This window comes from Lotus japonicus, chromosome 5, assembly GCF_012489685.1.
Source record: "Lotus japonicus ecotype B-129 chromosome 5, LjGifu_v1.2".
NCBI classification, from domain to species: Eukaryota; Viridiplantae; Streptophyta; class Magnoliopsida; order Fabales; family Fabaceae; genus Lotus; species Lotus japonicus.
Genome location: NC_080045.1, coordinates 59,965,506 through 59,976,356, shown reverse-complemented (window position 1 = coordinate 59,976,356; position 10,851 = coordinate 59,965,506). Strand labels below are relative to the sequence as shown.

General features: G+C 37.3%; 1 protein-coding gene across 2 annotated transcripts; it reads right to left on the bottom strand.

The window, feature by feature from the left end:
• Nucleotides 1–6,285: 6,285 nt before the first annotated feature.
• On the bottom strand, nt 6,286–7,349 carry LOC130716584 (uncharacterized). 2 transcript variants are annotated; one of them, XM_057566554.1, is made up of 3 exons: nt 6,929–7,349; nt 6,660–6,802; nt 6,286–6,551 (listed from the first exon to the last, which is right to left on the bottom strand). In XM_057566554.1, exons 1-3 carry the CDS (start codon nt 7,057–7,059, stop codon nt 6,409–6,411), a joined length of 417 nt encoding a protein of 138 aa, XP_057422537.1. In that variant the 5' UTR covers nt 7,060–7,349; the 3' UTR covers nt 6,286–6,408. The 2 variants fall into 2 exon arrangements, with proteins under 2 accessions (XP_057422537.1, XP_057422538.1); XM_057566555.1 differs by having other exon boundaries at nt 6,664–6,802; nt 6,929–7,344.
• Nucleotides 7,350–10,851: the final 3,502 nt, after the last annotated feature.

The window sequence follows — 10,851 nt, the reverse complement described above, 5'->3', positions numbered from 1 at the left end:
CTATAATTTTTACCAATCAAACTCTGTCTCCTCAATCCTATAAGTCATATATAGTGTCTCTCTGGAACCTGAAATTTCCAAGACAAGCCAATGGAAAACCTACCCCAATTGATTTACAGAAACCCTGTTAGAAGAACCTCTAGGCGGTCTACAATGTATCTTGGTGTGAGAAAAAGGCTATGGTGAAGCAGTTGGCTAGGTACATTTGACACTGCAGAAGAAGCTGCTATAGCTTATGAAATTGCTAGGACTAATTTTCATTACCCTTTTGTATCTCTTCACCACCTCCTCTGCCATTGCCTCCTCCACCGCCACAACCGATCCAGAATTCGATGCAAGTGTGCAAATTCTTCCTGAGATCAATGCTGCGTATGATGGTGATGATGAATCTCTAGACTTATTGCTTCCATCTTGCAAAGTTTCTCCAATTCTGATAACTTTCTTTTTAGTGTTTTCGTTCCCTTGAGACATAAATTAGTTGCTCATTATCAAATAGTTGTATCAATAATTCTTTAGCTTGTCCTGTTTCTTTTGTTCTGCATTAATTAATTGTTGGCTTAATTGCACTTTTGGTCCCCTATGTTTCACCTATGTGCAATTTTCATCCCCTTTGTTCTAATTGCGCGATTTTAGTCCATTTTAGATCACTTTGTGCCAATTTGGTCCATCCGTCAGAACTAACGTCCAAGGTGGCCAGCGTGTCTTTCATTTATGACGTGGCCCTTTTCAGTGGGCCCACTTTGGCTGATGTAATACTATAACAAAACAAAATAAATACTGGGTCATGTGAATCTCCTTCTTCCCCAAATCTTTTACGCAAGGTTCCCCAATTCTTGACCTAGGTTTGTGTTTCTCTCATTCTTCCCCAAATCTTCCATACTTTTCCCAATTTTTTGACTCAGAAGAACTCCGGCTGCCATGAATCGTGGAGAGCACCAGGCTGCGCCTTCGTCTGCGAGCACGATGAGCGATTCCTCTGTGCGAAGAAGACTAGTTTGTGACTGTGGGGTTGTATCTCCATTGAAGACGTCATGGACCAAAGAAAACCCAGGGCGGCGGTTTTATGGGTGTGGGTTATATCAGGTAAGAAGCACTTAATTTTTCCATTGTTTTTTCTGAATTTGATGCCTAAACTCAAGTAATTTCATTTTGTCAGGGAAGGAAAAGGAGGTGTGGGTTTTTTCAATGGCATGATCAGGAATTTAATCCACGTGAGAAGAAGGTGATTGCTTGGTTACTTACTGTGGTTGAAGGCATGAAGAAGAAGGAGAAATTTTTAGTTCGTTGTCTAGTAATTTGTTGTGTAGTTATGTTGGCTTTGGTCATTGTAATTGGTTACTTATTGCTGTGCAAGTGAGATATTTATCTGAGATGTTTAGGAAGGCTTAATGATGCTTAGTGTCGAGCTTTCTTGGGTAGATTATGTAGAAGGGAGTAGGGTAGTTAGGGAGTTGGAGTATTTTGTATGCAGAAATGGGATGGACTGGAATTGGTGTATGTAACCCAATATTTTGTAATGGAAATGGCAATTTCTTGCTCTATTTTAATGGAAATTTCTTGTTCTGGTTTTACCTCTTTTTTTAATGGAAATTTCTTGCTCTGTTCGTGTCAACAAATTACAATAAGAAATGGAATGAAAAGTGGCATACTTCTGGAATGAAAATGACACAGTACTGAATTGATCAAGTAAAAAACTTGTCCACAAGGTTACACAAAATGATATGACCTTAAACATGGTAGGCCAGTATGGCTTCACATAATGAACCACCTTAAACATACCAAACGTACTGAATTTTAAGAACATGGTTTCACAGATTGAACCACAAACACAAAATACCTTAAACAAGTCTACAAAACAAATATAATGAAGTTCCCCTTAAACAAGTTTTGAAAATGCATAACCATTATCTTAAACATTGCTGTCTTGAGTCCCCAATCCATTCTTTTGCTTCTTTTTAGCCCTTGCATCCACCTGTGAAGCACTTGCATTTGCAGAGATCAATGTGCTGCCTGATTGAGAGAATTGAGTAGGTTGTGTTGGTTGGCCAATTACAATCCCCCTTGCATTTCCAGCTCCTTTACCAGTAGGTGGAATGGATGCAGTAGGTGGATTGGATGCAGTCCTTTCTATAATTACAATTCCTTTTGCCCTTCCAGCTCCTTTCCCCTTTCCCCTTCCAGCTCCTTTACCTTTCTCTTTTCCAGAAACCTTATTAGACCTTCCTCTCCCTGCCCCTCTTCCAGCTGAAGAGGGGGCAGTTCCTGTGGAATCAGTTGCAATGCCTTTGCCTTTATTTGCTGCCTGAGTTCCAACATTAGTTGCTGCCTGGGCTCCTGCATTAGTTGTCTGTGTTGATGCTCCCCCCTTACCATACTGCTACTTACCCTTTGCTCAGGGTGAAGTAGTTGTGCATTATCCTGAATAAAACAATTATTGTCAAAATTGAATGTTAAAATACAATAAAATGAAAGATAAGTTAAGATCATGTAACCTGATTTCCCCCTGTTGGAATTTCCCTGTCAGCAGCTGTCTTGCCTTTGCATGTTCTCTTGTTATGGCCCGATTCCCCACATCGCCTACACTTAATTGTAGATTGCTTCCTCTTCAGCTTGTGTGGGTTTTTGGGCTCATCATTTGCTTTCATTCTCTGTTTCTTGGGCCTTCCTGGTGCTCTTCTCATGTATGGTGGATTAAGTGGTGGTGCAGAACTTGTAGGCCACAGCTTAGGTCCATTTGATGGCAAAATGATATATTCATAAGTGGAGAGGAATGTTGTTTTCCTGCATATGAACAAAAATAACACACAGGAAATTATAGTGTTTCTGTAAATAACAAAGCATTAAGTGAATTCCAGCAAGACTATTATTACCTATACCAAGGATGGACAAAATCTTCAGGGATCTGACGGTTGTGATAGATGCAGGCAATAGAATGGCAACATGGGATGCCAGTTAAATCCCATCTTCTGCAAGCACATTTCATTGTCTGCAAATTAACACCATACTGTTCATACCCATTAGAAACTGTAAATAAAGCATAGTTTGTGTCTCCATGCCAACTAGGAGCCCATCCATCTGCCACATTCTTGTTGGTATCCAGCTTTTGTTGAATCATTGGGCAAATAACTCCCCTGTACCTTAGCATTAAGTCCCTCTGCTTCACAATTCTGTCCCGGATGTAGGACTTGATTCCACCAATGAGAGAGATAATAGGCTTATCTCTCAGTTCCAAAATGGCCCTGTTGAATGCCTCGCACATGTTATTCACTTGAAGATCACACATAGGGTATGTGCTAAAGGCTGCCCTAGTCCACATCTTTGGAGGAATCTCTGACATGTCTTTCCATGCTTCCTCATTTAAAGTCTTCAAGTGGTCCATTGCCTTTCTAAATTCTGGCATTGTACTACACCTAGCTGCAGCCCATAAAGCAGATTTCATCTCCTGACCCGAGTACTTCTTTCTCCAATTACCATACAAGTGTTTTACACACAATCTATGGTCCACATTAGCATCAAGCATTTGTAATGTAGGTACCAATCCCTGAAAATCATAACAAAACAAACATGGAATCCAGTCACATTAGGATGAAACATTTGTACATACACAGAATTCATTATCAATGGATATCAAGTTACCTACCTTCTGTTGGTATGAAATAAAGCACCATGGCTTTCTTTGAACCCCATTCAAATCTTCCAGCAACAGGTCTACAAACCAAGTCCAGGAGTCCTTGGTTTCTGCTTCCACCACTGCAAATGCTATGGGAATCATTTGGTTATTCCCGTCCTTCCCTACTGTAGTCAATAACTGTCCACCATACACTCCCTTCAGAAAACAACCATCCAACCCAATTAGAGGTCTGCAAGTGTTTGCAAATGACTTCTTACAAGCATCAAAGCAAACATATATCCTCTCAAACACAGGGCCAGCAGCACCTACAGTACTCTTGATGATTACAGTACTCCCGGGATTACTTTGAAGCAGCTCATCAGCATAATCCCTTAGATGGGTATACTGCTCCATAATTGCCCCTTGTATCATGTCAAGTGCCTTCACCTTTGCTCTATACGCCATAAATCTACTCAACAGTATGCCCCACCTTTGTCTTGCTTCGTCAATCAATGCAGTGACCTTCATAGAAGGTGTGTGTCTCAGAAGAGGAACAAATTTCCTTGCAATGTATGATGTCTTAGCTTGTCTGTTCCTTGAGGTTCTATGGCATGTATGTTCATCAATCAAGCTTACAATCTGAAAAAAATTGTTCTGACGATATTTAGCAGCTCTCAAGTAGAAAGGACATCCCTTTATACATTTCACAACAATCCTTTTCTTGTCATTCTTCTTCAACCACACATTTTTTCTGGTCTGCAATGCATACTCCTTGACAGCAGTTCTTAGCAGTTGTGCAGCTGGAAAAATCAAACCCAATTCAAATTTCACCTCACTGCCTTCTTCTCCTAGCTTGAACTTGGGAAATTTCCTCCCTACATCACTATCATCATGATCATCATCACTTACTAGTGGAGTGCTCAAGTCATCAGATTCCCCATCTTCATTGTCAAAATCTAGGAATGTTGATGAATTCGGATTGTTGGAGACCTCAACAACTTGCACAGCAGGTCTGTTTTCAGAAGAATCTCTCACAGGAGGCAAAACAGATACCCAATCCCAACATTCATCATAATCAGAATCATCTATACTCGCCTCATCAGAATCCTTGCCTTCCTCATCTGAGTCGGGCTCATAGTCTTCATCAGTCTCACCCTCACCTTCAAGCTCTGCAAGAATAGGCACCTCTGCAACAATAGGCACCTCTGCAACACTTGGCTCCTTAGTAACACTAGGTTCCTGTGTAACAATAGGCACCTCTGCAACAATAGGTTCATCTACCACAGTTTTAGCTGCAGCTTTGTCTGCATTCTTTAAGAGACTAAGCACCTCAGGTTGGGAGAAGAAGCCATCATCCAACACCTCAACAGATAACTCACCATCCACATTACCATCAACTGCACCTTCACCTTCTTGTTGCTGGACCACTGTCTCTACCCAATGCTCAACATAGAATTCTACTTTATCATGACCCTGAACATCTTTCAGAAAGGCAATCACCTCCTCATCATTAGTAAATGGCCTAACTCCATTGAACAGCTCTAGGCCAGGATGTTTGTACCACAAGCACTTAAATGAGCCATAGCCAAGACTTTTGACCAAATTACCCAGGTCTATCGAGTTAATGTGATCCACATCCCAATCAGGGTAAGTTTCAGACACACCATGTACATAATCAAATATGGGTTCATTCACGAAATACCCTCTATGCCAAAGAATAATAGTAATTTTGTCGAGAGTGGTTGGCCTACAAACAAAATCAATAAATCCTTTTTGAATAGTTTCAACAACTGATTTTACTATGGAATGAATGCGAAACCTAAACCTAACTAATGAGAAAGACATAAACGACAAGATTGGGTTTCGAATCAATAACTGAACCGGTAATTTTCTGGATATTTCGCCCCACCCAATAGTATATTTATGTCAGCAGGAGCTTTGTCGCGAGCTTTATCGCATGTGCTTGTCTCAGGGACCACATGCTCATTTCTACCTTGTGCTCCCAGTGTTCCTCCTTGACTACACAGCGTGGGACCAGTAGCCATTGAAACGAATCTCAAGCTTCAGCCGTTCGATGGTAACACGTTCTTGCAATCGGTTGAGGAAGATGATTGATGAAGGGTTGCAGCCGCACACTTGTGGAAGATAACGCATGAATGGTTGCTATCTTTGGGTCTCGACATATAACAAGAGGGATTAGGTTTGCACATTTGTTTTGTTTTGTTTTGTTTTTTTATTAATTTAAGCAGGGTGGTGCAAATAGAAATGTACACGTCATTTAGAGGATCCAAGTAAGCTAACGGCGTAAGGTTTTGACGTTAGTTCTGACGGATGGACCAAATTGGCACAAAGTGATCTAAAATGGACTAAAATCGCGCAATTAGAACAAAGGGGATGAAAATTGCACATAGGTGAAACATAGGGGACCAAAAGTGCAATTAAGCCTTAATTGTTGCATATGTATGCACTGCTGCATAAAAAAGCAAATCTCTTGTTATAAAGCTCCCTCTATGCGCATGTTTAGGGATGAGCCGGACCTACTTTGTGATCTATTGTATACAGCCTTACATTGCATTTTCGCAAGAGGCTGATTCCACGGTTCGAACATGTAACCGCAAAGTCACATGGCAGCTACCTTACCTTACTGTTGTGCCGAGATTCACATTGCAGCATGCTTAGAAAAAGAAAAAACTCTTGTTGGACATATAGAACTTCATTGATAAATTGATATACAAGCAAGGCTCCCTATATAACATATATGGGTAAGTAGCCAATTCCCACACACATACAAAACTCTATCACAAGATGGCAAAGAGGAAAAAAATTGGGAAGAAAGGTTGAAAATAGCTTAGAGAAACTAGCTTATATATGTTTACATGTTTATTCTGAGAAGACTTGCCATTAAGTCCTGAACTTCCAATACCACACCTTATAGATATTCCTGCAAAAAAATATGTGCATATTAGCGTTAAACTAAAAAAAAAAGGCAAAAGTTTTTATATCTGCTAAAGAAGTTGGTGGTGTCTGAAGAAAAGATGGAGAAGCTTACTAACACATGAGAAATTGAAGTAATAACCAAGAGTAGAGTCATGGTGATGGTATTTTGAGTTCATGCTTATTATGCTGAGGGGGTGACCCTTTGCTAGAACCAGACCTTCTTCGATGACCACCTCCTTGCATTGAACTTGCATTCTGCATAAAAGTGTAAACCTGTTATATAGAATTGCTAAGGTTTTTGCCACTAATTAAAAAAAGAAGTTAAATGGGGTTTATATTTCTTTAGATAAAAAAGAGAGAAACTAGCATTAGCATCTATACAAGGCTTTCAGTAGTTGTGATTGGTTGATCTGCAGCTTCTTGGGAACTTTTCTTGCTGCTGTCTGGAGAGTAATTTGCCGAGTCCACAACTGGACATGCACCTGAAGCCGGTTTGGAAAGTGAGGTTTCATTTTCTTTGACCTGTGAAGAACATGTGTTGGTTTCAGTACTCTCAAATCCTAGACACTTGAAGAGGGTCCTAAGTGCTTCTACAAGAAAAGAGCATGGATGGTAAAAGAAGAAAGTCATTGTCCTCTCTTCTTCCTTCATTGATGACCCCTCCATTCTTCTATTTCTCTCAATTAATCTTTTGTTTTAAGTACTCTTCATTCAATGCTTGTTTCTCTTCTGCTGCTGTAGCTACCACACACTTATAAACAAATCAGGCTCCCCCAAGTTTCTATTTTTAAGACTTTGATTCATCAATGTTGTCTTTTTGTATAGATAAAGATTTTGCTATAAACTTACAATTATATATATAGCATAAGTAATTAATTAAAAGAGTAGTTGATAGAAAAAAGTTGTATAAACATCCCAATTGAAATGGAATAAGAAATAAAGAAAGAGCACTGAGATAGTTGATAAATGTGATTAAAAATGTAATGTGATGGGAAAATATAGAAAAATGTGCTGTCATTATACATGAAGCATTTTAAAAAGTCTTCTGAATTAAGAAGCAGGTGGTACTGAGATTGCACCGCCAGAATATTGGCATAATTAAAAGATTTAGAAGCTAGTGATCACTGCATCATCCATATTTCGCAGGTAGAACCTCATGGTCACAATTAATGCTGCCATACAGAAAGAATTGAAGAGTTATAAAAGCTATGCTACCTACTCCTGAGAAGATGTCAGGTAGACCATTAATTTGTACTTTGATTTTTTATAACAGCCCATTAACCCTCTGGAATATCCTCTTGTTCTTATTACACCTAATCTCATTTTTCAATTAATTAATTCTTACTAAGATTGTTGGATGAAGATGAAGATGAAGATGAAGATTCATTGTTACCAAGTATTTGATCCACGTGGTTACCTTCTTCCGTCATGTGGCAAGTGAGAATGGGAAGCAAGTGTTGTTTTAAGTTTTTTTTTCTTCTTTTTTTGAAGAAAAAATTTGGTTAAATATGTTTTCTCTGACAAATAGGGTTGCATATAAAATGGTGCTCGTAATTTTTTTATCAGTTTTTGGACGAAAAAAATGTTATTTCAAATTAAATAAGGACTTATGACTATGATGTCATAATGCTTGTTTGACAATTTTTTTCTCACTACCCAATTGCACCGTTTGCACGTGTACTTTGATTAATCCTACTCCTTCTAAGCTCATCCACATGTATTTTCATGTATCATACTCGTTGTAATAACTTCAAATTTGATCCTATTTGAATCCATGGATTTTGTTTTGTTCCATTTGAAGAGTTTGGAACCCTTAACATGAATGAAATACGGGCAGTGGTTGGAAGACGAGGATGAGGCAATATAATCTGAGGTGAAGGTGTCTTCAAAGGTGAAGAATAGGGCTCGTTTGTCATCCTCTTCTACTATTTTTCTAAATTTCTTCCGTGTGGAAAAGAGGCAATATTTTTCACATCGAAAAGTGCAAGGAACTCAATGAAGCAATTTTGAAGGTGCCCTAGCTTAAAGGTTAATTCCATAGATTTGCTTATGATGTGTTGATTTGTGTTTTCCTTCAAATTATTTACCTACTCAAGTTCATCCTCATATTGTATTACTAGGAAACAGATGAGGTGTGCTCTGATTATTTTCGATGAGGTGGAATCATAGACATTACTTTTTTTTTTGTTATAGACATGACTAAACAAATCAGTGGGTTTGGGTTAGGCCCAAATTGCAAATTTCAAAATTAGTCTATTTTAAAAGGCAATAGGTTTTGACAAAAAAAAAATGGCAATAGGTTATGACAAAAACAAAAAAGAGGTTTCGATGAAATAAAAAAAGGCAATAGGCCTTTTCATGGGCCCCTCAGACGGATGTCTGATGAATGCGACCATCTGGTTTTTGTATACAACAAAACATTATTTATTTGCAATGCATGAAGTTCCAATTGAAAATGAAAAAAATAAATAAATAAAATCCACACACGTGGGACTGGGAAAGCACCTTTCTACCAAATCAGCCATTTTTATAAAAGTCCAAAATTAGTGGGTTTGGATATTAATATTTGGTTTGTAATTGAATTATTGGTGTTGATAGATAGATGGGGGTACATATTATTATATATGTAACTAGGAAAATGTCTTTTTCCATGAACACCACAAACTTGAGGCTTGATGTTTGTCCTCATAGTTGGAGGCACCAGATATCAAATATTTATATCTTTTAATATCCACTCTTTTTTATATTCAGAAAATATTATACGTGGTAACGTGGCTTTTCACATTTTCATACACAAAAGGGCAATGAAAATAATATAATTATCCTCTTTATTTGCTTTAAACTTTGAAGCAACTTTTTGTCGGCAATTTAAAAATAAGTAACCTTTATCTGCTTGAAAGAATTTAGGGACATTGCTTATTAGTGTTTTTATAAATAAATAATCATTCAAACGGATAGAAAACTTTTTAGTTTCAATTTCATCGTTCCATAAAACATAAAAAAAATAACAAAGTTTGATTATGTTTTTTTTTTCTTTTTCTTTGAAAATTATTTTAAAGAATAACTTTGAAAGCAATTTTCTAAAACAAAAGTTTTAACAAAAAGCAAGAAGAAAAAAATTAGCTGTTCGAGTTGAGAAAATGAAAAATTGATAATATACAATTGAGTTATTAATGAAAAATTAAATAACATGTTAATATATAAAGTAGAGAAAAAAACAAATTCTAGTTGTTTTTTTATGTTTTAAAAACAAAAAATATAAAACAGTTTTTGAAAACTAATTGATGTAAAATCTTAACTAAATATTTAATGTTTCATCTCACTTTACTTCCCCGTTTTACAAACTATATATCTACATTAATTAGTCGATTCCTAATAATTAAAAAATGCCCCTAATAAAATTAGTCTCAAGAGGGGGAAATAGATCAAATAGAAACATTATAGGTGCATTTTCAGTTTGCAAGTATGGTAATGGACTGCAATCAGTGCTAATGCCCCCACTTTGAAGCTTTGAGTCACATGGTATACAGTTCTTCCTCCTTGACACGAAAAGATCACAATCGAAATCATTTATCCCTAGAAACTAGAACCAGCAAAAGGAAGGCTTTGGTGGAAATTTGGGAATAATAATCTAAAAAGTTATATATAACATGAGAGAAGCTCTGGTCAACATTGTTGGTGAAATGATACAGTATTCTTTGCACTTAATTAACCTTTATTAACATGGGTCACACACATAAACATGGTGTAAATAGCCAATTTAATCCTTGGATGTGTCATTCGGTATTAACTTGGTCTCTAACTTCTAAAATGTTTCTCGTGATCTCTGAAAGTGACAAATTCTTTCACGATAATTTCTGGGTTAAAAAAAAGCGATGGATGTTAACGAAAGTGTGACGTTAATTTTTTTTTGTCAATTTTGAAGTTTATGTAGCATTTGACTGTTGTGAAAGTTTTAAAGACTTCAGTTTAGTCCCTGACTTTGAAAAAAATTCTTTATCTCCCCATATTCCTCTACCTCTCCCCACCACCATGGTCCTCTCTCCATCTCCATCTCCATCTTCTTCTTCTTCTTCTTCCCAACCTCATCCGGTCTCCTCCCTCTCACGATCTTCCACATCCCAACCATTTTTCCGTTCAAAAAACCAAAATCCTTCATCCCAAAATATTCATATTTACTAAAAATATTTGTTTTAATGTGACAAAACATGAAATAAAAATGTAGACCCATGAGAATAATCCTAAATTCGTGCGCTTTCAATTAGCCATTCCATTTTCTAGCTATCCCGTATTTTTTTGTCAAA

Excerpts from the sequence above, each read along its gene's own strand:
- LOC130716584 (XM_057566554.1), bottom strand. The coding sequence starts at position 7,059 with ATGAAACCTCACTTTCCAAACCGGCTTCAGGTGCATGTCCAGTTGTGG. Across the intron at positions 6,803-6,928 it reads TCACAACTACTGAAAGCCTT|AATGCAAGTTCAATGCAAGG; the intron begins GTATAGATGCTA and ends ACTTTTATGCAG. Across the intron at positions 6,552-6,659 it reads CTTCAATTTCTCATGTGTTA|GAATATCTATAAGGTGTGGT; the intron begins GTAAGCTTCTCC and ends ATTTTTTTGCAG.